Here is a 27,479-nt window from a genome sequence, read left to right on the forward strand (position 1 = left end):
GGCTAAAAGCATCAGCATAAGTGGCGAGCATTAAAGAACGGAGTAGCAATGCTCACACATTCAGCCTCATTCATTAAATGTATGTTCCAGGGAGCATGCATTTGTTGCCAAATGGCATATGGCAATATGCGCATTCTACTTTGAGATTTCAGATGTGTGTGTGCAAGTGTAAAGTTTGACTTTCCAAAAGGCTGGTGTAAAGGTGGTGAATGGACAGAGAGGGACCGACCTAGCCACCCATAGAGTGCTAGTGGGCCTAAAACACTGTATGGGTCAAATACACTCCATCACTTACTTTTTGTTGTCTTTTAATATGAAGCAAATTGGCCTTACATTGTATGAAATTGTGCAACACAAATAAACTTTACTTTGCATAAGAATTAAATAATACACTCCCCAACACTAAATGCGAGGTGAACAGTGGTACTTATTTTCATTTGTATAGACCCCTTAACAGACGACGTCACACTGATAAGAACCAGTTTGCGTGCGCAGGCCGGCACCAAATGAAATCCATTCTGTCATGTCTCGCTAGGACGCGCCTCACTAGCCAACACACAAGAGGTCGAATGTACTGAAACCAGCGCACCCCAAAACAATATGTTGGGGATTGATTGCATGAAACAATCACCTGTGTGTCCAGTCTCAATGTTGGTAAACAAATAATTGGTCTATTGGACAATCTCTCATGATTGTAGGTCCATGTCCTGTGCGAGATTCCTCATCATCTTCCCCATCTTCTTGGGGGCTTTGATTTTCTGTGGGTAAGTAAACTTCTCAAAGCCCTGGTGTGCTCTCCCAGGAATGTACCTGAAGAGATGGTCCTTCTTATACTCAGCCACAAACTTAGCGATGTCAGCTTGTCTTCTTGTCTTGTAAGCATGTGATGATGCCAGAGATGTTGTGAGGTGGCTGCCGTTCCCTGTGATGAGAAGCCGATTCGCCTCACTTCCAAGTGCTCCTGCCATCATTCCACAGAGCTTCATCTTTTCATTGGTGTAGTGGTCGCTCACACGTCCCAAGGACTCTACAAAATACAGAATTATACAGCTCAGCTGTGGTGAAAAACATTGTAAAAATACTCTGTTACAAGTAAAAGTCTGTTATTAAAAATTCACTTGAGTAAAAGTACAAAAGTATCGGCATGAAAATGTACTTAAAAGTACCAAAAGCAAAATGTCCCATTTCACGTCAGCTTGTAGATTGGCTGAAAGTGGTTAATGTATGTTTTGTAATAATAATCAAAACCTACTAAGTAACTAGTAGCTGAAGTTTTCAAATAATTGTAGTGGAGTAAAAAGTACAATATTTGCCTCTGAGATGTGCCTGTCACAGAAGAATGAGAGCGAGAGAACCTGTTGTACAATAATAATAATATACCGACTAATTACATATTAATATATAATGATATAATATGTAATGATAATAACTATACATCACAACAGTGCATAGCAGAATGTTCATTTTAAAGATATGTTTGGGGGCTTTCTTTGCCTTTAGTGACACGCAGCAAAGGTTGTCGGGATCGGGAGTTGAACCCACGACACGGTGTCAGGCGGCATTAGCAGCCTAGGTGCCCAGACGGCTACACCCTCCAGACCAGAATGTTCTTTTAATACAGCCATTGACGGCAACCTGAGTTGTGTCCTATATGTTTTTTATTTATTTCATTGATGAGTTCACTTTATAGGCCTCTACATCTGACTCACTATATAGGCAGTAGCCTATGAGACTGAATTCGGACACAACCAATGTCTTAGTAAACAAGGGTTTGTGTCATAAATAATGCAAAGCCTTGACATAATCAAGATGAGAACTATGTTACATTTGTCACTCAACAAATGACATACCATAACTGTGAAATTATTTAGCAATTATAAGTTCAGTAACATACCTTTGAATTCGATATTCATGAATTCATTGACTAAATCCAAGCTGATGTTGCATCCAGGTTTTCCTTCAAGGTTTGCCACACGGTTCCACTTCAGGTCTTGTCTAATCTCCTCTGGGTAGAATCCTTCGATCCCTATTCAAACAAGATGCACTTCATTAATGACATTGGTATAACAGTGACAGAATGTCCATAGCAACACATTACATGTTCTATGTCCTACCGGTGAGCATTCGATGGCAGGTGGTAAAATCCTTGAGGTGTTTTCTAGCCCAGAACAGAACCATGTCCATTTTCCAGAAGTCTGTCATGGCTTCTCCATCACCCTCTTTGATAGCATCTCTTCTTGCCATGTTATAAAGCCCCTCCCACACAAGAGCCTTTGTGTAGTTGAGCACATGGTCGTCTGCATCGGACGCAATGAAGCACATCTCTGAACAGTACCATGTAGCTGTAATGGGGAAAGAAACAGTATCAAGCATTTTATAAAGCACATTTTCACACTTTATCCCCTCTACTGGTGATCATTATCAGATCATTTACTTCAGGTAATTCTAGTTTTAGTCTATTTTTTGTACACAATATCTACATTTTACATGCATTTGTATTACTTTTTAATTCATAAAAGTCAAAGTTCAAGTCCCAGTAATAAAACCTCCAGGTCTGAAGTCAGTTACAAGTCACAGATTATTCTAGTCTAGGAGTCTAGGCGGTCAACACTACAGGACATTGGAAAGGACATTGAGTTATTTCTTACACTCTTCAGAGTCAGCATTGCCTTGTTCTGACGGACTCAGACAGTCCTTGTGGTACCACTCATGTCTTCTGCACTGGTCCATGAGTGCACACTGTACCATCTGTCCCCCTCGTTGCTCTTTACAGAAACAGTATACGTAGGTGCCATCTCCTTGACAAGCTGGGCTGCAGAACCAATCCTGAGTGACGGTCGGATCGGTTGTTGGGTCTATCGGCGCACAACCTTCATGGAACCACACACCTCCACAAAGGTTGCTGCAGCACTGCACTAATGTTTCACCTGGTCTTTCTAAAATGAAGTAGACACAGATTTAATTATGATATAAAATCGCTCAACAATCTGACCTATAAGGCAAGACAATTTTATTTGTATAGCACTTTACATTCACAAAACCAGTGCAAGGTACTATATAATGCATAAAAAGGCATTAAAAAAGATGGAAAAAAATACCATTTAAAAGCATGATATATGGGGGAAAACTAAATAATAAAAAGGATTTAGCTGCATGGCAGTAATTGACCGGGCTCCACAGAATGACAAAAAGTGGGTAAATGTTTTTATCGTGGAGGGTTGATTGTTTATATGTCCAGAATCAGATGTACATTCCAGACCAAGTGTCACCTCTATATCAATCAGAGTTCTGCACTGGGTTTGTTTAATATACTGTATGTCTGTAGCACCTGAGGCATTAGACTTTTTTTTAAATAACTTAATGCATGCTCTTATTTGCCTACCTTCTCCACAGAAACAGACTTCTTTCCTCTCGACTTCAGAGAGACTTGCAGTGGCAGCAGCAGTATTTATGTCTTCTTGAGGTGGTGGCATCCACACCAAGTCCACCAGTCTGTGTGAGAGTCCACTAAGCCACTCCATTTGGGCCTCAGCGTCTGTGGGGAAGTCTGAAGGCTGCTGATCAACAGCGTCAAGGTTGCACTCAGTAGCAGCGTATAAAGTGATGTAAGCGGAAGTCACAAACTTTGTAGGAAAAGAAAAGAAAAAAAATCATTTGTTTTTGGTTTAGGTGATATGAATTGCAGAACATGCATGGAAATATTATACAAGTATGAGGAAAGTTAAAGCAATTTTAAGTAAGAGCACATTTTATGAATATTACCGTGATGAAATCCACACCCCAGACACGTAGGATTGTTTCCTTGACCTTTCCTTCAATACTCAGGCCTCTCACTGCAAACACTGATTTGAGCTGGGACAGAGATCCTCGAGCCTCCAGGCTCTTCTCACTGCATAGCATTTGCATAATGTCCTGTGGTTCAAGAGATGATGATAAATATAACTGCCAAAACTAGACAACTTTTTTTCTTTTGTATAATGAATGAATGAATCTCAAATGAATCTGTTAAGACAATTAATCCTCCCTTCTGTGTCGCCACTGCTGTTTTAACCTACTGGCTCACCTGCCAGTGAGGAGCCCCCACGTAGCACCTCTGACAGGCGCCGCCCCAGCCCATAGTAGCCACTAGCACAGCAACAAACACCACCCTCCCAGACCGCCTTTACACCCATGAACATGGACAATTTTGTATTTGTATAGATGTCACAGTAGGATTGAAAAAGGTGCACTCATTTTCAGCAACGGAGGCGCGCCGTCTGAAGGTGACTTGAGCCACAAGAGGCACCACCGAGCGAGCTTAGGCGAGCGAGTCGCCGTGCCGAGCGTTGCGAAAGGTCCCTAGTCTCGGTACCTCGGAGACGTCATTACTTTTTTTGTCGGGGAGCCCCACCCCGCCGCAGGGGAGGAGAATTCGAAGAAAGCGAGCACTCCTTTTCCAATCCGACTTATTTTTCAATCTGACTGCAACATATACACTCGGCCAAGCAGGATGCACCGTGCTGGATTCAAACCCCAAGACTCCATGGTTGGTGGTGCACAGGTACCTTTCCCCTTAACCACCTGAGGGCCCTCATTATTAGATAAGTTATGTGATAGTTAATTAATTCTTCATCATACATTTATACAAATCAAACCTGTAGATCGTCACCTGGTAACAAAGGGATTCCTTGTGATATTCTGGTGGCGCGTCCACAAGCCCTTCAAATCTCTGTTCGGCTGTTGGGCTGTTGGGCTCCTCAGTTGTGTCAATGTTTAGGCCGTCTGAACAGCACAATACTTTGTGGGGTTTCCCTGTTGGAACATATTTAATAAGGCCGTCCATTATCTCAGTATCTCCTTCTGTTGTGCTCGAGTCCACAGGGACTGCACCAAGATTGACCTGTAAAAAGAAAAAAGAAAAGAAAAAAAAAACAGCCCATTAGAGAAATGTAAAGGCATAGTTATTTTTGGGGGAATTTCATTATCTTTAGCCTCACTAGTCTAAAGAGGGCCCAGTCCGTCAGCTGGTGGGTGGCATCAGTCCATCCCTATGTTCCCCGGGTTCTATGTTCCTCGCTTATGTTAGGGTTAGTGAGTGTAAGTGGGTTGTAAGCGGGGAGCATAGAATCCAGGAAACATAGATATGCTCCCAGTCCAATGATTTGGTCGCACACAACATACGGCATCTAAAGAAATATAGGCTGGATTTCCATGGAATTTGCCGTGTTAGTAATGTGAGTGATTGTACATTTGTACGTGCCGACTTACAACATTGCTCTTCTCCTTCATCTGCTTGGAGAATAAATGGGGAATGTGCCATACAACCTTGCTTCTCAATCCTTCCAGGGCTGTGAGGTTGTCAACAATTATGCGCATCACAATTGTCTTCATGCGCTGCCGCAGTGCCTCATATGTCTAACATAAAAAAGAAAGAAAATATATTTATTTTGTTGACAGCAAGCTGGTGGTCATGTTTGTGTATGTTTTCTATAAAGGATGTGTACCTGTTTTGATGGGAGGATGCTATCTGGGGACACCTCAACTGCCTTTTTCGGAAGCCCTCGTAGAACGCTGAAAGGTATGCGGTTTCTATGGGCAAAGCGAAATGCCCAAATCGTGGGCTTGTTTCCTCCTAGACGTTCATGCTTGGCATGGGATGTTATCTGGTAATGGGAAGACATGAGGTTTTATTGCTAGGGAAGAATTCATTCAACAAAATAGTAATAAACCAGTATGACGAAAAAGTTAAAGTAATACCTTGACTCGGTCCCAATTGAGAGAGTAGGCTGGAACTCGATCTGCATTGAATGCGTATCTCCTCATCTTTAGTGTCTTTAGTTCTTTCTAAACATAATGGAGATGAAAGGACAGGTGTTTAATGAAAACAATTATTCAATTTGAATCACACCATCAAGCTATATATACACATACATGAGAGAAAAAGTTAGTTTTACATGGCTACAACTTTTCTTTTTTACAATGGGTATACATTTTTACAAGGTGTTATGGTCATATTGCCCCCCTATATACACTCACCTCAACCTGTCCTTTCCACAGCTTAACCTCTTTATCGTGGTCATCTTGGAGTCTGACTATGTGTTTCATTGAGGACACTATGGACAGGGAGACGCCAAGGCTATTCATGATCTTGAACATCTTTTGAGGACAACCTTCCCTCCACATCTCAACACCAATAAGAGACTGGACAAATGTATGTCTTTGGCTGCCGTCGAATAGAGCGATAGACACGGCCATTGCAATCCTCTTATCCACCAGCTGTTGAGCTTCCTCTTCAGTCATGAACCTACACTCCAACATTAAAATACATAGTTAGCTTCATGTTCTTTTTATAAAGTACCAACTGGTGATTATTAGAAAGACATCAATCTTAAAAGTTAGTGCTATGTTCTTTTACAGTATACTGACGTGATTATTAGAACTTTGTTTTTTTACAGTGGAAGTGAAATACTATTGGACTCTTGCCTTTTAACATAATACAATTAAAATGTGTAGCAAACTTGTGTAATAAATCTCCCCCATTAGTGATCAAGACTGTATCTGTCAAATTTTTCAAATTCCGGTTGGCTACGAATTGGAAAAATGCCATGCATTATATACTTTGCTCCAGTTAATATTTATGACTAGAATGTGAAGAAAACAAATAGTTGTTTGTTACTAAAGGCTGGCAGTAGTAGTTGTTAGGTTGGTAGGTATGTGTTCAAGAGTGCAGTTATAGGGAGACACAGTATTGTCACTGAGCCAATCAAAATGCAAGGTATAATAACTAGAATTACTCTATACTTGTTTTTTTGGAGAGTTTCTTAACTTTTTCGTTCATATGTTCATAAGTTGGAAACGGTTCACTCCAAGGCCAGGGCAGCAGGGTTATGAGTCATTGCTTTGCCTTGTGGCCTAAGTATTCTGCTTTACAAGTATAAAGTTAACACTGTAACCTGAAAAAGACTGCAAAGTCGAAACATTGTTAAGTTTGTAATATAATAAGTACGTTTGGAATAGTTGGAGCATCTTAAAATTGATTTGCGAGCCCTTGCTTCTTGTAAAATATACAAATCTAACATCATCATTAACAGTGTTACACACCTCCGCGGTTCTTTTTTGCCAACCCCATATTGTCCTGTGATTTTCTTTGCCTGTGGGAACATCGACCGAAGGCAAGTAAGAGTAAGAGGCGCCTTTTCCTCAACCCATTCATTTGTCTTCTTCCAACAAAATGAGGCCAGATTTTCGGGTGTGAGTTGCTTCCTGAAAGGTCCCTCCTTATCTCTGTTCATCTTAATACGCTGTAAACAGTATTTTAAAAACAATCATCAATACATTCATAGAGCTTTCTTTTAAGATAATGACATCATTTCAATCTAAAGAATAATATTTTGGGGGGCAGTATCTACAGGGTTTAACAGGGACAAGGATTTTTAACAATGAATTTTACCCCATTTCCAGGCCTATAGTGTTGTGCAAAATAAGGCTCTTACACCAGTGTGTTATCAATGCCCCAAGACAGACTCGAGCGAACAACAATTCCACAAGCTAACGTATCATGGTGCAACGTGTAGTTGTAGCTTGTAGATCTATTATTTTTGTCACATGACATCGCGTATACATTAGGCCGCAATCAAGCAACTCGTGCAACAGTTAATTAATTATTTCAGGTATGTTAGACATGTTCTGGGACATGTTTTTATGAACCAAATCAATAGCCAAAAACAATGTATGTCCAAACATTTTCCAAAACATTTGATTCATTCCAAACCTTTTCCAAGCCTGGGGAAAAAAATCTTATTTCAAAATATTTCTAGGAATGTTATTACCATGGAACCCTGTATCTAAGAATGTATACCCCATGTCTAGGGATGAGATATCAAATGAAGTCTCCAGAGCATTAGCTACATGTACAGTATGTCTAGTTTTAATTTTGGTTATAGTAATACTGTGACAAATTAAATGCTCCTTTCCGGGACTTAAAGGCCAAGAACACTTCGCTAGAGGTTTGAGTTGTGTAGTTAGTAACTACACAGTTACTAACTAACAGTAGTTACCTCACCATGATGCAACTCCAATAGAATAGTGGGCAAGAAATAAAAAATAATTAGAAGAAATAAAATAAACTCAAACAAAGCTGATTCTGACAGTATAGTTCACTGGGACATGTACTCTTTTTTTTGTGTTTTTTTAATTAAAAATACTGGAACCCCGGATCTTGATCCGGATCTTCAAATAGTAAAATCAACAGGAACTTGGAATTTTTATAAAAAAAACACCTCAGAGTGGTTTTGTGTGTGGTCGTGGTGTTCATTAATATGCGCTGTGTCCTGTCCAAATGAACCTATAATAAATAAACAAACAACTTCTCAAAGCATCTATACACCATATATTTATGGAAATAGCAGATCTACAAGCTCAGAACGCGTTGTGAGCTTGTAGATTGGGCTGTTTCAAAAGGCTATTATTAAATGTCAGTCTATTTGTCTTCATATGTTCAATGCCAAAAAACACAATGAAACCGTTAATCACAATTGTTTGTATGACAATTAATCGTCAACTAAAATGTCATGATCGTGAAACCCTACCTCTTTGCATATGATTTCTTGGAACACTTTGTTGAAAGCAGCTGTAGCAGATGGCAGTTCAAGCAGTCGTCTTATTGCAGGAAGATATTGTGAGCGTTTTAAATAGTAAATCGCTTGGTTGACTTTCCCCACCTTCTTCTTGGGAGCTGTAGATGGACCATCTGATGTGGATGACAGACAACATGAATGGCATTAAGGGGGGGGGGGGGATCTTGTTTTATATACTAGAAATTGTATTCAAATCCTTTAAAAGTCATTTGTGTGGCTGGTAAATTCCAAATGCATAATGCATTTATTTTGGGCTGACACTCACAACACGTTGTAAGCTTGTCAATCTGCTATTTTTGAAAATAAGAATAAAATGATAAGGACTCCAGCAGTGGCGTACCCACCATAGAGGCAGGGCAGGCGGCCTGCCCAACTAAAATCTAGCCTCCCCTAGAAAATAAAGTAAAAGACTGAAAAACAGGCAGTGAAAAAAATCCAAAGAGAATAGTGGCCGTCGGACCTCGTCCATTCACGCGGGCAGCTAATCACTACCGTATCCAAACAGCAGAGCGACGTCGCCTATACTATAGTGATGCAAATGTTTGATTTTATCTTCATGGGGTGCCAGGTGTGGGGGTCTCTGGGCCATCACCTGTACTCACCAGGCATAAAAGGGGCTCTGAGTATGAGAGCAGCTTGAACCATTAAACTACAACATGAAGAGACCACTGCTGAATAATTGATTGATCGATTATACTTGCATATTGTTTTTATTAACGTTTTTCAGTTTTGTAGTCAGTGTTGCGTTGTTAACTTGTTTCCCCCGAGATTTTTTTCCCGAGTACCCCCCCCCCCCCTTCGGAGGGGGGGGGGGGGGGGGGTAGGTAGAGAAAAAAATCTCGCCTGCCCTAAATGTAATTTCTGGGAACGCCACTGGACTCCAGTCAAGGGTTCATGTTTTTAAGTAGACTGAAAAAAAGTTTACTACTGTAATCTGTTATTTCCTTGAAGAAATTAATCATCATATTGATAACAATAGTTATACATATATACACACACACACACACATATTTTTTTTTTTCTTTATTAATAATAATAATAATAATAATAATAATAATAACCTGATTTCGTGTTTGTAGAGTCACGGTCCATCCTCATTTTTTTGCAAGGCAGAGGGTTTTTTTTCATAGAAAAACCAGTCCAGGTGCGCTTATTTTTTTGTTGTTTTTTGATTTTTGGCATTGCCTTTTGTTTTTGTACCCACTTCTCGCACGGATTTCTACATATAAACTCATCCGGTGAAAGATGGGGCAACAGTACTTGCGCAGTCTTCAAATCAACCAGCTGAGATATTCTTACTCTTGACAGGTTTTTGTGTGCGTCGTATTTGAGTTCTTTTTTGCAGCGACTGCATCTAATAATCTTAATAGAACCGGACGCCTCCGCACTCTGTTCAGACGTCGATGGCCCCTCCGCACTCTGTTCAGACGTCGATGGCCCCTCCGCACTCTGTTTAGACGTCGATGGCCCCTCCACACTCTGTTCAGACGTAGATGGCATGTCGTTGTTGGCAGAATCTTTCAAGTTGCAATTGGTAGGTAGCACAGTAGGCACGGTACAGGTGCGCAATTGTTTGTCTCCTCGACCTGGCTTTGTTTTTGAATATACCCACTTTTGGCACGGATCTTTACATATAAACTCCTCCGGTGAAAGATGGGGAAACAGTACTTGCGCAGTCTTCAAATCAACCAGCTTAGATATTCTTGTTCTTCCCAGGGATTTGTGTCGTTTGTCGGGTTTGAGTTCTTTTTTGCAGAGACTGCAGCGTCGCACGGAAACAGAACCAGACCCCTTCGCGCTCTGTTCGGACGGACATGGCATGTCATTGTCGCCAGAATCTTTCACGTTCCAATTGGTAGGTAGCACAGTAGGCACGGTACAGGTGCGCTTATTTTTGTTTTTAGTGCATGGCGTTGTTTTTGAATGTACCCACTTTTCGCACGTATCTCTACATATAAACTCCTCCGGTGAAAGATGGGGCAACAGTACTTGCGCAGTCTGCAAATCAACCAGCTTAGATATTTTTATTCTTGCCAGGTAGCGTCGTGACGGTGTCGTGTATTTGAGTTCTTTTTTGCAGAGACTGCATCTAATAATCTTAGAACCGGAATCCTCCGCTCTCTGTTCGGATGTAGATGGTATGTCATTGTTGTTGGTAGGTAGCACAGTAGGCAGCCTTGGAACGTATATATTATTATTATAGTATATACGTACATATTGTAGAGAACCCTTCGTGTTTGGTTTAAAAGTAGGTGGTACCTTGACAGTCACTTTCACGATTGGTTTGGAAGTAGATGATGCCTTGAAAGAAGCTCCCATGTCGGAACCAGAACCCAAGTCCATGTTCTGCTCAGAATTAGATGCGGTGCTGTTGACACAATCCTCCTCAATGTTTTGTTCAGAAGTAGATGCTATGTTGTTGACAGAAACCTCCATGTTTTGTTCAGAAGTAGATGGCATGTTGTTGCCACAATCCTCCTCCATGTTCTGTTCAGATAAGAGAAGAATAAGATAAGATCTTTATTGACCCAGCTGGGGAAATTCAGGCGCCAAAGACAGTAGAGCGGATAAAATGACATACATCATACATACATATTATTCAATTATGTTTGTTCACTGCAGTAGTGCTGGTGCATATACATTTGTCTTAATTTTTAATATGTGACAATTGACAGCCTGAATGATGTTCCTTACAGAGGACAAGAGGATAAACTGGGGACCCCCACCCTGACAAGCACTTGGAATTGTAAGAGTTGAGGCTTCACGTTGCGAGGCATTGTGAGCTTGTAGATTGGCAATTTTAAAAAAATGGCATATTATATTATACATGCATATTTCTATTAAAAGATTGGTTTTAAAAGGGTCTTAAAAGTCCTTAAATTGTCACTGTACTGTCAACTGTCAAATCATGTGGGGACGCCCCTGGAGGTCTTGACCCACAGGTTGAGAACGACTGTGTTACAACATAGTGCACATTTTTCAAAAGACAGGTAAAAGGCTGGTTGGCATGGCCACGTCCACAACATGTCATATTATATGACAGTCTTGGATGATTTTCAAAATAGTGTTTGCACTTTGTCCCTTTTTGGTCCATGCAAGTACAAAAAGGTTAATATTTCAAATATAAAGTGCTTAACCCAATGCCACGGATGTTACGATTATGCACGGGCTCTCAGAAATACCCGTATCTTCTGAATTGTTCAATAAAAAACATTTTAATCCGATTGGTGGCCATTTTCTCCGTACGCTATCAACTGCGTGACTATCGTTTGGGAGGTGTGTGCACTCTGATACATTGTAACTATGAGAAAATGTTCACCAATCGGATTAAATGCTTATTTAACAATACGGAAAATACGGGTACTTCTGAGGGGCCGTAAATAATTGTAACATCCGTGGCCATGGGGTAAGCACTTTATATTTGAAATCTGAACGTTTATGTAGATGTACGGACCAAAAAGGGACCAAGTGCAAACACTATTTTGAAAATCATCCAAGACGGTCATGACAAACCTTAGCCCCTTTTTTTAACCATACTCTCTCCACGATAGCTCTGAGATGAGGTCCCGCTGTCTCGGGTCCCCACAGAACAGTCCGTCCAAATGCAGTGAAGATCACTTTCTTTCGCAACATCGTATCCAAAAAGTAAAAGTAGTCCGAGACACCTACAGATGTTTGCAATGTCACTGTAAAGTAACATTTTACCGACGGGGTTGAAAAAAACGTTTAAATCGCTTATTTAGTCAGTCTGTGCCATATTTTCCCATTGTAGTCGAATCGGGAGCAGTACTGGTTGTTCTGGGTTTAACAGGGGAAACAATGGCACAGGCTGACTAAATAAGCGTTTTAAACGGGGTTTTCAACGCCGTCGGTTAAATGTTACTTTCCGGCGAAATTACAAACATCTGTAGGCGTCTCGGACAACCTTTACTTTTTGAATAAGATGTTGCGAAAAGGTTTTTTTTTCACTGCATTTGGACGGACTCTACCTCTGCCGGGACCCCAGACAGCGGGACCTCATCTCGGAGCTATCGTGGAGAGTGAGAGTCCAGAAGGAGCTTGACAAACCTCCATGTTCTGATCAGAAGTCGATGCCGTGTCGTTGGCAGAACCCTCCGTGTTCTCTTCAGCAGGTGGAATGTTGTCACAATCCTCCTCCTCCATGTTCTGTGTATTAGTAGGTGATGATAATATCGGCACAGGCTGCACAGTATATTATGTTTGCAGCTTAATTAGGAGAAAAACAATGTTTTTTCAGCAAGATGTTCAACCACCAAGCAAGGCTGAGCAGATAGCCGCCAACCAGTGTTGCCAGATTTTCTGAGAGAAATAAGCCACTAGGTCTACGTAAACAAGCCCAAAAGAAAGCAACCTAGGCCACATGAGCACTTTAAACCTATGCGTTGGCTACAAGCCCACAGCGCGTGGCATTGTAGATCTGCTATTTTCAAAAACTCATGGGGGGAAAAAAAATTACAAGCAACTTAACAGAAAAGAATAGCCCAACGTCGCTTATAATACGCGGACATGGCAACCCTACCACCAACTTTCCGGGGGTCCTGTTAGACCACGCGTCGCTTCCATATGGCGTCACGTAAAAACAACAACAGCCCACAGACAAGCAAGGAGAAGTTGCCGTCGGGCAAAGACCTCGTATCTCTCTTTAACTTTTTATGTTTTTTCGTAAATTAATGCCTTATTTTGTCACACAAGAGTGTCCCATAAAAGTAGTGAAAACAGCCAATATACAAGCTCGCGCTGTGGGTTTGTATATTGGCTATTTTCACTATTTAATTTAAAAGTAAACTTTATTTCTTTTTTTAAAGTAACGGTTTTGGACATACAAGGTTTCCACCCGACAGCAACGTTCTAAGCACTGGGAGGCAACCCTGGAACCCAAACTTTGTTGAAATGCATTATTATATCAAGCTAAGCACCTTGTCAAATAAAAAGGTTTAGTAAAAAAATAATAATAATCAAATAAATGCGACTTGTATAATATTATGCAAGTATTTCTAAGTCTTATTTTATCCACATGATGGCACCATTACTACGTAAAACGGAGCACTCATCTAACAGCACTACAACAGAGGTCTGAAGTGTCCAGCATAATAAAATCCCTGATTTCATCACTTGTACAGTGTTTGTAGCTTTAACATGTTAGTCTGTGATCTGTCCAATAGAGAAACAATATATTACAATGACATGATTACAATTTAGCCATTTCATTGTAAATGGCTGCATTGGAAACTGTAATCTTGTTCAGGTATAGACAACTCACATCAAACTACATACCAATACAAGTCAGTTTGTTCAAAAGTCAGTTTGGGGACATTTTTAAGCCTTTATACGAGAGACAGAAAGAGAAGAAATATAGAGTAGGGTAATGACACAGCAAATGGTCCAGCCTGCCAATAATCAATTAGTAGGCTACTGATCAGCTGCTAGTCCATGTGGACTAGCTCAGTGGTTCTCTAAATAGGGTCCGATGACACCCAGGGGTCCCTGTGGAGGCTCAGAGGAGTCTAATATAGAATACAAATAAATGTAACCACTTTAGCCCTACATGCATAGGCTATTTTAAAGTAACCTGCTTGTAGATCGAAAAATTCTGTTTTAAATAATTGTTAAACATTTTAACACATCTTGTATGGGGTCCCTGGATCAAAATATTTTCATATGGGGGTCCGTGGCCAAATACATTTTTATTTGACATGAAAAGGTTCGAGAACCACTGGTTTCGCTTATCAGGACAGTGCACCCATGCATGTGCCCTAACCACTTGGCTATTGGGATACCAAAATATATATTTTATTGATCTCATATACGAGTGAGTATACATGTTTGGATTTAGTTCAACATTGTAGCACAATAACAAAATAATTTAGAATAACAGTTAAGTGAGAAATAGCTAAATGTGTACATTAATCCTCATGTCATGTAATCATCAAGGTGCTTGAAGGTGCTGTGTACCTAGGTCCTACTTCTAAATAGTATACATTATACATACCTATGATTAAATTATTTTAACAAAATAAGCAGGTGATAAGCAGCTATTGCAATTGTTGTTCCCCCGGCGCTTTCAATGCTACCAGCAGACACCATTACTGTGGAAATCACAGTAAATTATGGATTTCACTTGGACAAAACTGTCAACAGTTTCAAAGATGGACACAATGATTAACCATTAGGCTAAACACAAAGGCAAAAATTGTCATTATTATACTGATGCTAGAAGTGGGGGGCATTAAAGAACAGAGCAGCGCCAGCAATGCTCACACTTTCAACCTCATTCGTTAAATATATGTTCCAGGGAGCATGAATTTGCCTAGCAAATGCACATTAGACTTTGAGATAATGTGTGTGTGCAAGTGTAAAGTTTGACTTTCCAAAAGGGTGGTGCTAGAAGAAAGGCCATGGGGACACCATTTTTCCCCCAGTTGAAAAGTGGTGAATGGACAGAGAGGGACCAACGTAGCCATCCATAGAGTGCTAGTGGGGCTAAAACACTGTATGAGTCAAATACACACCATCATTTACTTTTGCTGTCTTTTAATATGAAGCAAATTGAGCTTACATTGTATGAAACTGTGCTATACAAATAAACTTGACTTTACATAAGTATTAATACACTCCCCAACACTAAAAGTGAGGTGAACTGTGGTACTTATTTTCATTTGTATTCAATCTCGATCTCTCATGATTGTAGGTCCATGTCCTGTGCGAGATTCCTCATCGTCTTCCCCATCTTCTTGGGGGTTTTGATTTTCTGCTGGTAAGTAAACTTCTCAAAGCCCTGGTGTGCTCTCCCAGGAACGTACCTGAAGAGATTGTCCTTCTTATACTCAACCAAAAACTTAGCGATGTCAGCCTTTATTCTTTTCTTCAAGAAGGACGATGATGGCAGAGATATTGTGGGCCAGAGGGCGCGGCCAGTTCCGGTGATGAAAAGCCGATCCACGTCATTTCCAAGCATCCCTGCCATCTTGGTACAGAGCTCCATTTTTTCATTGCCGTAGATGCCTTTCACATGTCCCAAGGAATCTACAAATGCAGAATTACAGCTTAGAACAGAGGTTGTCAAATTAGGGTCAGAACGTTAAAGGGCTGTCGAGCTGGTCTTCAGGGGGGCCTCGTGAAATTAGGAAAATTGTGATGTGATTGACTATTGTGATCATATGTAGCCCTTTCTACAACATTAACTCTTCCACTTCATTCTAGACAATTTTTGGAATTCAACAATAAAAACCTCCTTAGATACCTCCTAACATACTATGTTGTCACTCAATACATTACAAAGCTGTGAAATAATATAAAGTCAAATATGAGTTCAGTAACAGACCTTTGAATTCATTATTCATGAATTCACTGACTAAGTCCAAGCCGATGTTGCCTCCGGGCCTTCCTTCAATGTTTGCCACACGGTTCCACTTCATGTCGTGTCTCAGGTGCTCTGGGTAGAATCCTTCAATCCCTATAGACCAGATCAGAATGTTTGTAAATAAACCTGTGCAGCGATTTCTGGGTAGAATGTTTATGGATATCTACACAATATAAAATAAAATGACCAGAACATTAGCTATGTCTAGTTTGTCAACCTGTGGATATCTAAAACAAACAAATACATTTCTTATGGCCGATAACAATATCATAAGTGGGCCGTTTTCCAGAAATAAGGTTAATAAATAATACTGCTCCAATGCAGCAAACATTATCTACCCGTAAATACATTTTTGGCTGTGGTGATGTCATGATGATTTGGTCTATTCAAACAAGTTGGGCTTGATAGCATGACATTGGTATTACAGTGACAGAATCCCCATAGCAACACATTACATTATCAAAATCCTACCGGTCAGCATTCGATGGCAGATGGTGAAATCCTTGAGGTGTTTTCTAGCCCAAAACAGAACCATGTCCATTTTCCAGAAGTCTGTCATGCCTTCTCCATCACCCTCTCTGACGGCATCTCGTCTTGCCATGTTATAGAGCCCCTCCCACACGACTGCCTTTGTGTAGTTGAGCACATGGTCGTCTGCATCGGACGCTATGGTGCACGCCTCTGAGCAGTACCATGTAGCTGTAATGGGAAAAGAAACATTCTTTAATAACCACATTATATTATATTTCTAATCTACTGTACAAATAATAGTTATATTTGTTAGGTAATTCTAGTTGTAGCATAGGTCTAGTATATTTACTTATATACTATATGGGGCGGGGCAGCAGTGGATGATGAATGATGTTGGTGTGTTCATGAGTGAATTCTTACATTCCTCAGCATTGCCTCGTTCTGACGGACTCAGACAGTTCTTGTGGTACCACTCATGTCTCTTGCACTGGTCCATGAGTGCACACTGCACCATCTGTCCCCCTCGTTGCTCTTTGCAGTAACAGTATATGTAGGTGCCGTCGCCTTGACAATCTGGGCTGCAGAACCAATCCTGAGTGACGGTCGGATCGAGTGTGTCATCTATCGGCGCACAGCCTTCGTGGAACCACACACCTCCACAAAGGTTGCTGCAGCACTGCACTAATGGTTCACCTGGTTTTTCTAGAATGAAGTAGACAGATTTAATTTTAATATACAATCCCTCAACTTTTTTACACTTCATATGACATATAAGGCCAAGCAGATTTATTTGTACAGCACATTACTTTCACAAAAGCAATTCAGGTACTATAAATAAGGTATAAAAAGGTGTTCAAAGACAACAAAGACTATGGCTGCAAAAGGCCCAATCTCTGTGTAATGTTTTCATCCATTCATGTTTTATGTTCATTTTGGTCTCGGCCAGGCCAGAAGGGTTCCTAAACCACTGGAAAGATCAGCGTCAACCGTTTTGTGCACACAGGCCAATAACTTAATAACTTAAAGCATGCTCTTATTTGCATACCTTTTCCACAGAAACAGACTTCATTCTTCTTTACTTCGGACCGACTTGCAGTGGCAGCAGCAGTATTGATGTCTTCTTGAGGTGGTGGCATCCACACCAAGTCCACCAGTCTCTGTGAGAGTCCACTAAGCCACTCCATTTGGGCCTCAGAGTCTGTGGGGAAGTCTGAAGGCTTCTGATCAACAGCGTCAAGGTTGCACTCGGTAGCAGCGTATAACGTGACGTAAGCAGAAGTGACAAACTTTGTGGGAAACAAAAAAAAGCATTTGTTTTTGGTTTAGGTGATGTGTATTACAGAACATGCATTGAAACATAATATGAATTTGAGGAAAATGAAAGCAATGCACAACTCATAGATATTACCGTGATGAAATCCAAATCCCAGACATGCTGGAATTTTAGTTTGATGCAGTTGAGAAATTTCTTGTGTGAAAACAGTTTTCTGATGTGGGACAGAGATCCTCGCGCCCTCAGACTCTTCTCACTGAACAGCATTTTCATCATGTCCTGTGATTAAAGAGATTAGTATAATTGACAAACATAGAACATTATTAGACTTTTTTCCTTTATTAGTTATTTTATTTATATATATATAAAATATGTGATGGTTTAATTGATTCTTCATACATACATTTATACAACTCAAAACATGTCCTTGGGTTTGGGGTGCGTTTATAGCTGTGGTTTCCAAACCTTTTAGCTCCAAGAGCCAAAAGAGAAATCGGATGTTTGCCAGGGAGGGACCCAAACTACAGTAGGGAAAATAGCAGATCTACAAGCTTGCATTTGCGAGTTTGCAGATGTGCTTTTTTCACTACTTCTTAGACACTTATTTTCTATTTTAGAGAATTCCTTTGATTATTTTTTGTTTATTCATTAAAAAGTATTTTTGAAAAATCTTTGAATTTGTTTTCAACATGAGAAAATGTGTGAATTTTTGTTGAAATCTTCAGAAAATCTTTTAAAATAATAATAATTGATAACAAAATTTAGGAAACTAAAAATAAAGGGATATTCACCCACTGTTTGGGAAACAGTGGTTTAGTAGCACACCCTTAGTCAAGTCACCTGGTAACACACGGATTCCTTGTGAAACTCTGTCGGGGCTTCCACGAGCCCTTCAAACGTCTGTTCAGCTGCTGATCCATCGGGCCCGGCTCTACGGCTGGGCTCCACTCTGTCGGTGTTTAGGCCATCTCCACAGTACAATACTGGGTGGGGTTTCCCCCACGCTGTTGGAATATATTCACTGAAGCCGTCCATTATGTCAGCAACTGCTTCTGTTGGGCTCGAGTCCACAGGGACCGCACCAAGATTGACCTGTAAAAGAACACAGGGGCATTGAGGACATTTAAAGGCATAGTTCTTTTCGGTGGAATTTCAGTATCTTTGGCCTCGCTAGTGGTGGGGCTTCAATAGGGATGGGTCAGAATAATCTAACAATAATTTGAGGATAAAAATCTATTGTTTAACTATATATACTGTGTATGCATATTTTATATATATATATATATATATATATATATATATATATATATATATATATATTTTTTTTTTTTTTTTTTTTTTTCTTTTTTTTGGAAAGGCTATATTGTCATCCAACCCCTTTTACAGGATACATAGTATGGGTGTAATGTTTATTCTCCTCTGCATTAGCATTGTCATGTTAGCCTAATGTACAAGGCCAATAGGCTTTTGTTTTCTTAATGGTTTAGTTACAATAATATAAAAGGTGCACATGCATGCTAGCGTCTTTGTTTATTTCTGAAAACCGGTTTATAGGCCAATGCAATGCTGTTATTGTAAACCTAGGATGGTAAATTTGGTGAAAAACCTAAACCAATCCCCAGAACAAACTCACCAAAAACAAATCCCCCCTCAAAACATTTTTTTAAAATTCAACAAATAATTGTGGTTGAATAACGGAATATTCGTTATTAACAGCAGTAGAATATTTGACTTTGGTCAAGTCATGCGCATCCCTAGGCTCTAAGGACAACCTCGTCAGTCAGCTGGTGGGTGGCATCAGTCCATCCCACTCATTGTCCCCACAAAAATGCAAACGCATATCTAAAAAGAATACAGGCTGGTTTACCATGTAACTTCTCTGTGCTTGAGCGTTCCAATTAAGTTACAGTAGTTGTGCATGCTGACTTACAACAGTGCTCTGCTCCTTCATCTGCTGCGAGTATTTATGGGGAATGTGCCTCACAACCTCTTTTCTCAGTCCTTTGAAGGCTGTGAGGTTGTCGACGATTATGCGCATCACAATTATCTTCATCTGTTGCCGCAGTGCCTCATATGTCTAAAACAGAGGGAGAAAAAAAAGATATATTGGGCTGTTATAGTCACCACGTGCTGGTGGTCATGTGTATGTTTTCTATAAAGGACGTGTACCTGTTTGGATGGAAGGATTCTGGATGGTGACACCGCAACTGCCTTTCTCGGAGGGTCCCGTAGATGGTTGAAAGGTATGCGGTTCTGATGGGCAAAGCGAAATGCCCAAATGGCGGGCTTTTTTCCTTGTTCTATACGTTCTTGCTTGGCATGGGCCGTTATCTGTTATGAGAAGACATGAGGTTTGATTGCTAGGAAAAGTGTGCTCAAATGTATTCTAATAAACAAATAAACACATGTATTTTTAAATGATTACCTTAACGCAGTCCCAAGTGAGAGAATAAGCTGGATTAGCTGTATTATACCTGCCATTCTTCTTTCGTACCACTAGTTCTTTCTAAAAGTAATGAAGACGAATGGACATGTGTTGAATGAAAACAATACACAGACAGCATAATACATGACTATAAAACACAAAAGAAAGAAAATAAACACAAAACAAGGTATCTCCATGGTGTGTACTCACCTCAAGCTCCCCTTTCCACAGCTTAACCTCTTTATCGTGGTCAACTTGGATTCTGTCTGTATTTTTCTTTGCAACCGCTCTGCATTGGGAGATGCCGAGGGTATTCATGATGGTGAACATCTTGGGAGGACAACCTTCCCTCCACATCTCAACACCGATTGCAGACTGGACAAAGTGGTTTCTTCTTTTGTGGCCGGTGTATAAAGCTATAGACATGACCATTGCAATCCTCTTTTCCACCAGCAGTTGAGCTTCCTCCTCAGTCATCGTCCTAAACGCCAAGATTAAAATACATACGGTAGATAGCTTTAAGTTCTTTTCATCAGTATTGACGCGATTATTAGAAAGCCTTTTACAGTGGAAGTGAAACACTATTGGCCTTTTTCTTTATAACATAATACATTGCCATAATCCTTGATTTGTAGCAAAACTGTGAAATAAATTCCTATCTCCGCCACTAGGGAGCAGCCATTATGGAACCTTGCTGATGATGTTAGTACTGTATTGCTGACAAGTGCATTAGGCAGCATTGTATTAACTATAATGACTGAAATCTATTACACAACAATTATTATAAGCAGCAGAGGAATACATTACATGATATTGACCAGTTACATCTAACACATCAAACAATAATCTCTATCACAGCAAACGCATTCACAACGCTACAATCGCTGTACTGACTTCTGAAACGAATTGCCATTAGAGAAACGTTTCTGAAAATAAATGCCAATTCTAATGAGAACTCTGAGAAAGATAGTTTATAGAGGATTGTCACAGCCGTGAAACTATTGTATAGGTAAATATATACATCTAAATATCTAATAAATAAATCATCAAGAGGGTTACACACCTCTGCGCTTCATTTCCACGATTTCGAACTATATGTTGTCCTTGGATGTTCGGTGCCAGCGGGAACATCGATCGCAGGCACGTCATAGTAACAGGTGCCTTTTCCTCGACCCATTCGTTCGTCTCCACCCAACAAAACTCGGACAGGTTTTCAGGAGTGAGTTCCTTCGTGTAGGGTCCCTCTCGGTCTCTGAGCAAGGCTTTACGCTGTAAAAATATATTTTTAAACACATCTTTAATATATTCATACAGTTTTCTTTTAATATAATGATGACATTTCAACGTGAAAATTATATTTACACAGTTGCATGGCTGCTAAAACCTGACATGTTTGCTCTTCAATCCATCTTAAAAAGGATTTCGCATGTCTTAGTCTCTAGGCCTGTAAGGCCGCAAGGCTAGCAGTACTGTAGTGTATACAGACACCATCTAACTAACCATCTAGTTAGACTTTCAGTTAGATTTAAAGAACAGACTAAGCATTAGTTGAAATGATCAGTAGGCTGCCTGAGTACAAAGTATAATTCATATGGGTAACTATTTGTATGAATGGATATTGAGCTCAAATCAAGAAGACTCAACCCAATAGGACACTGAATGTATAACCTATAACCTATATCAGGGGTCTTCAACAGGGGGTCCTCAGAGTTACTACAGGGGTTCCCTCAAATCTTTGTGTGATAGGATTTCTTTTTTACATTAACCACTTGAACCCTAACATCCTTTTTCTGAGAAAAAAAAAAAAGCCAAAAATAGCCAAAATTACCCGAGGAGAAAATTTAAAAACAGCCAAAATTGCTATTTCTTGGCAAAGAGGTATAGGTATTGCTATTTTTTGGCAAAGAGGTATAGGTAGGTATAGGTGTAGAGGAAGAAAGAGCAGACTTAATTAAAAAAAAAAAAAAAGTTATATAGAGGGGGTCCCTGCTTCATCTCTCTCTCTCAGCTAGGGGGTCCCTGGCCTGAAAACGTCAAAGACCCCTGACCTATATGATAAAATGATTTTGGCCAGTACTGTGCCCAGCCCTTACTTACCTCCTTGGTAATGACTTCATGGCACACTTTGATGAAAGCATTTTTGGCATGTGTGATTTGCACCAGCTGTCTTAATGCCTTCTGATACTTTCGACGTTTCAAATTGTTGAGCACCATGTACAGCTGTGGGGCCACACCCTGCCGGACCTGCCCCGTCTTGGCCTTCCCAGGCGATGGAGGTGGTGGAGGTTCGGCCGGTCGTACGGCTTGCGGTGGTTGCACTGGAGGTTGCGGTACTGCTTGTAGATAGAATAGTTGTACTGGATGTTGTACACTTGATGTGGACGGACACCCTGAGTGACGTTAAGAAAGGAATGGCCGTTTTACTGCAGATCTGGTCAAATTATCATATCAACGCTTTAAAAACCACTTCAGCCCTATATATAAATATATATATATATATATATATATATATATATATATATATATATATAGGGCTGAAGTGGTTTTTAAAGCGTTGATATGATAGATATATATATATATATATATATATATATATATATATATATATATATATATATATATATATATATATATATATATATAGGGCTGAAGTGGTTTTTAAAGCGTTGATATGATATATATATATATATATATATATATATATATATATATATATATATATATATATATATATATATATATATATATATATATATATATATATTGTTGTATGACTGATAGCAAAAATAGCCAATTCACAAGCTTAAGTGTGGGGTGTCGCAGGTGTGAGCTTGTGGATCTGCTATTTTCACTTGTTTATGAACATTTCAAATAATTATTTAAAAACATATGTTTAAAAAAAAGACATGTCCAAAATTGGGACACCAGGGTTAATTTCATTAGTATGATTTGTAAACTCCAAATGCATAATGCATTTATTTTGGTTTCTGGACTGCATCTAGTGGATACTTAAAACTGCCCCCCCCCCCCCCCCCCAAAAACAAAGCAAACACCTGTATTATCTTGCATTCAATAACAACAGTAATATGAACAATAATAATAATAACCTGAGATCATGTTGGTATAGTCATGAGTTGACGCATCTGTCTCCATGCTTTTCAGTTTGGACGCAGCTGGTCCTTGATCAGACTGTGTCCCAGTCACATTGGCCCATACACGCTTTCCACTGCTGCTTCTGAACCTTGTTTTGGATTTCAAAATCTTCACGCACTCCATGCATATGAAGTCTGACGGCGACAGATGAGGGAACACCAGTTTCGCAACATGCTTATCGACAAACGAAATGATGGATCGTCTGTTGAGGTGCTTCTTTGCCTTGTCTGATTGAATCACCGCTTTGCAGTTACTGCAGCGTCCCGCAGAACCCTCCACCACGTTCTCTTCAGAAGCAGGCGGCGTGTTGGCAGCAGCACCCTCCTCCATGCTCTGTTCAGGAGGAGCAGGTGGTATCTTGACAGCACCCTCTTCCATGTTCTCTTTAGAAGTAGGTGGCGCTGTTCCAGCGCTGCCCGACCTTGGAACAAGAACATGGCGGGTGTTGACGGTCACACAAGCCTGTATGTTCTGTGCAGAAGTAGGCGATGCGTTGACAGAACCCTGCACGTTCTGATTGGAAGTAGGCACAGAAGCCAGCCTCGGAACAAGAACATAACGTATAGGCCCCTGCGTGGTTGGTGTAGGAGTGGGTGCAGTAGGCAGCCTCGGATCTCGGTTCTGAACAACTACGTAGCGTACAGCACCCGGCGTGTTCTGTTTAGTGACCTGGAACCCCTGGAACCCTGGAACCCTGTGTTTAAAAGCATTAGGATGTGGAAGGTTGACAGAACCGCCCATCTTCTGTTTTGAAGCCGATAAGTTGGCAGAGCCCTCCACGTTCTGTTTAGGAGTGGACTCTGCTGATCCTGTCAGGCCTGGCAATGTACGTGGCTTGGCGTTATCTTTCAACGTCGTTTTCGCTTTGACCATCTGAACGCACTCTATGCATATGAAGTCCGCCGGGGAGAGACGGGGGAACAGTATTTCCGCAGTCTTCGTGTCAATGAGAGTGGATATTCTCACCCTGTTGACGTTTTCGTAGATCTGGTGGTTTTTAAGCTCCGCTTTGCAGTTACTGCACTGTAGTTGCGGGTCATACCAGACACTAGAAGCCTCCACGTTCACTTTAGAAGTAGATGGAATGTTGACAGGATCCTCTTCTTCCATGCTCTCTTTAGATTTAGAAGTAGATGGAATGTTGACAGGATCCTCTTCCTCCGTGTTCTCTTTAGATTTAGAAGTAGATGGAATGTTGACAGATTCCTCGTCTTCCATGTTCTCTTCAGATTTAGAAGTAGATGGAATGTTGACAGAATCCTCTTCCTCCATGTAGGGCTGTCACGAGTACAAATTAAAGTTGACGATTAATTGTCACACAAATAATTGCTGTCGTGTCATATCATGACAGTCATGACAAAACTTCAACCTGGTTTTTGCATTTTCTCCATTTACAGTCCATACATCTACATAAACGTTCAGGATTTCAAATATAAAGTGTTTAACCCATGGCCACGGATGTTACAATTATGTACAGAAGGGTAAAAGTACCCGTATATTCCGTATTGTTCAATAAAAAGTATTTTTATCCGATAGGTGGCCATTTTCTCATAGAGTTATAACATGTCAGAGTGCAATACGCCTCCCAACCGATAGGGTCGCGTAGTTGAAAGGCTATGGAGAACTTTCGGAGAAAATGGCCACCAATCGGATTAAAATGCTTTTTATTGAACAATACGGAATATATACGGGTACTTGTGCGGGCCCGAGGAGAATTGTAACATCCGTGGCCATGGGGTAAGCACTTTATATTTCAAATCTGAACGTTTATGTAGATGTACGGGTTGTAAACGGAGAAAGTGCAAAAAACAGGTTGAAGTTCATCCATAACGCTCGTGACGGACGAGTCACGTCGTGTGATCCATGGCTAGCGAAATTAGCTGATTTACAAGCTTACAACGCGTCACGAAGTGACGCGTTGTAAGCTTGTAGATCAGCTATTTCTAGCTATTTTTGGAAAATGTATGATCAGTTTTCAACGTGGACACGATTATGCGATTATATCAAATTCATTTAGATTATTCTGTAATAATTGTGAAAGGCCTACCTCCATGTTCTCTTTAGATTTAGAAGTAGACGGAATGTCTACAGAATCCTCTTCCTCCATGTTCTCCATAGATTTGGAAGTAGATGGAACATCGACAGAGCCCTCCATGTTCTGTGTGGAAGTAGGTGATGTTAATATTGACACGTTTGGAGTTGGTTTGAAGCCTTTTTAGAAGTTTTGGTGAAGAAGAAAACAAACAAAAAATGTTTTCATGTTAAACCCCTCAAGGCGCCAACCAGGGTCCTGTTTACATTACGAGTCGCGTCGTTATGACGTCAGGTAACAACAGTGGTGGAAAAAGTACAGACATTTTCTTTACTTCAGTAAAAGTATCAATACCCCGATATAGAGAAATACTCAGTTTAAGTAAAAGTCCAGTATTTAAAATGTACTTGAGTAAAAGTACAAAAGTATTGGCATCAAAATATACTTAACGTACCAAAAGTAAAAGTACTCATCATGATTATGCAGAATGTCCCATTTCACAAGTTCAATATGTTTTGAAAATGGCAGATCTACAAGCTCACTGTGAACTTCAAATAGCCGAAGTTATTATATGGTTAAAGTCAGTAATACATGTTTTGTAATAATAATCGAAATCTACAAAGTAACTACTTCTTATGTACATGTAGGCTATATGTAAATGAGAAGTATGTAGTAAGTATGTACTAAAGTGGAGTGGAGTAAAAGTCCAATATTTGCCTCTGAGCTGTATAGTGGAGTTTGAAGTTAAAGTATCGAAAATTGGAAATGCTCCAGTAAAGTTCAAATACCTCAAAAGTGTACTTAAGTACAGTACTTGTACTACTTGAGTAAATGGACTTACTTTACACCACTGCGTAACAACAACCAACGCACGCAAGGCTGCTGCAGGGATGCGTCAACGGGGCCGCCATATTGGTCAGGGCAAGCTAAAGCAGTGGTTCTACTTTTTCTCATCCACTAGGAGCCCTAGCCCCTACGGAACCTCTCCCTCCGCTGTATAGCTCCGAGATGAGGTTCCTCGTTTGAGTCGTTTCCCTCTGCCGTTTTAGCAGGACATTGTCGCACATTTTCCACTTTACATGTTTCTTACCCCTTTCTGCACATCGTATCCAAAAAGTAAAGGTTTTCCGCCATTCTCTCAGATGTTTTAAGTTCTAGCGCACCATAAAATCTATCCAACGAGTTGAAGAAAGTATTTAATTTGCCTCGGTCCTCAGCCGGTTCCATAATATGTTGCATTAGAAGATGCAATTCAACCTTTGACCAGTAGGGGAATCAGTAATGTTATCTCTACGGGCGCAACTCTTGCGCAATGTCTTAAAAACACGTAACCGGCTGAGGAGAGAGGCAAATTAAATACTTTCTTCAACTCGTTGGATAGCTTTTATGGTGCGCTAGAACTTAAAACATCTGAGAGAGTGGCGGAAAAGCTTTACCTTTTGGATGCGATGTGCAAAAAGGGGTAAGAAACATGTAAAGTGGAAAATGTGCAACAATGTCCTGCTCAAACGGCAGAGGGAAACGAGGAACCTCATCTCGGAGCGGAGGGAGAGGTTCCGTCGGAGCTAATCCACTAGGAGCCCCAAATAAATTCATATGTATTTTGCCGCGGACCACCCCATCTGACAGTATTTTGTGCCAGGGACCTCCATACAAGATTTGTTTTGATAAAATGTTTTAAAAATATCAAACCCCCCCCAGATTTGTTTTAAATAGCAGATCTGCAATCTTGGAAATAGGCTATTTTTAAATAGCTGTGTAGGCCTTAACGCCCTGCCAGGCGCGCAGCTCTGCTCATTAACAGAAAATTCCACCGCCGTGCGAGGTCTCCGTCTTTAGTAAACATAAACCAAACTATTTCTCTACTCACCGAAACAAAGGCTGTTTTATGTTGTTGAAAGTCTAGTATCCAGAGTGGGAAGCCTCTCAGCACCCCACCGTCTCTATATAATACACTTTTGGGGGAAAAAAATAAAATATGTCCGCCAGACGGAAATTATTTTATTTACTCCACTGCGCCCTCTACAGATCCGGTCAATGGTGATCTATATTGACCGGATCTGTAGTACTTAGTCTTTATTTAGTAAGACATCAGAACATCACAGTACATGGAAGTACAAATTCACAAT

The 27,479-nt window shown here is 40.4% G+C and overlaps 2 protein-coding genes across 2 annotated transcripts; both read right to left on the bottom strand.

Annotated features, from left to right (window-relative positions):
• Positions 1-311: 311 nt before the first annotated feature.
• Positions 312-12,872, bottom strand: LOC311061008 (uncharacterized protein). Its single transcript, XM_084079477.1, has 15 exons — positions 12,684-12,872; positions 9,677-11,102; positions 8,568-8,728; positions 7,081-7,280; positions 6,016-6,283; positions 5,737-5,823; positions 5,484-5,642; positions 5,248-5,394; positions 4,649-4,879; positions 3,763-3,912; positions 3,383-3,623; positions 2,649-2,936; positions 2,115-2,342; positions 1,895-2,026; positions 312-1,027 (listed from the first exon to the last, which is right to left on the bottom strand). The coding sequence occupies exons 1-15, from the start codon at positions 12,777-12,779 to the stop codon at positions 687-689; spliced, it is 4,155 nt and encodes a 1,384-aa protein (XP_083935603.1). The 5' UTR covers positions 12,780-12,872; the 3' UTR covers positions 312-686.
• Positions 12,873-15,016: 2,144 nt separating this feature from the next.
• Positions 15,017-27,333, bottom strand: LOC311061007 (uncharacterized protein). The gene is made up of 16 exons (XM_084079476.1): positions 27,221-27,333; positions 25,366-25,476; positions 23,273-24,596; positions 22,263-22,555; positions 21,229-21,434; positions 20,376-20,646; positions 20,166-20,246; positions 19,910-20,071; positions 19,671-19,817; positions 18,581-18,832; positions 17,876-18,019; positions 17,513-17,753; positions 16,888-17,169; positions 16,468-16,695; positions 15,958-16,089; positions 15,017-15,659 (listed from the first exon to the last, which is right to left on the bottom strand). The coding sequence occupies exons 2-16, from the start codon at positions 25,471-25,473 to the stop codon at positions 15,313-15,315; spliced, it is 4,218 nt and encodes a 1,405-aa protein (XP_083935602.1). The 5' UTR covers positions 25,474-25,476; positions 27,221-27,333; the 3' UTR covers positions 15,017-15,312.
• Positions 27,334-27,479: the final 146 nt, after the last annotated feature.

Source organism: Gymnoscopelus microlampas, assembly GCF_963454915.1.
Source record: "Gymnoscopelus microlampas genome assembly, chromosome: 14".
NCBI classification, from domain to species: Eukaryota; Metazoa; Chordata; class Actinopteri; order Myctophiformes; family Myctophidae; genus Gymnoscopelus; species Gymnoscopelus microlampas.

Bases quoted from the DNA above. Each gene is read 5' to 3' on its own strand.
- LOC311061008 (XM_084079477.1), bottom strand. From the start codon at position 12,779: ATGGAGGAGGAGGATTGTGACAACATTCCACCTGCTGAAGAGAACACG. The intron at 4,880-5,247 runs GTAAGTCGGCAC...TTCTTTTTACAG, and splicing joins TGAAGGAGAAGAGCAATGTT to GTCAATCTTGGTGCAGTCCC. The intron at 3,913-4,648 runs GTGACGATCTAC...CTTGAACCACAG, and splicing joins AGGAATCCCTTTGTTACCAG to GACATTATGCAAATGCTATG.
- LOC311061007 (XM_084079476.1), bottom strand. From the start codon at position 25,473: ATGGAGGGCTCTGTCGATGTTCCATCTACTTCCAAATCTATGGAGAAC. The intron at 17,170-17,512 runs GTATGCAAATAA...ACTTCATTCTAG, and splicing joins AGTCTGTTTCTGTGGAAAAG to AAAAACCAGGTGAACCATTA. The intron at 16,090-16,467 runs GTAGGATTTTGA...TCTGGTCTATAG, and splicing joins CTGCCATCGAATGCTGACCG to GGATTGAAGGATTCTACCCA.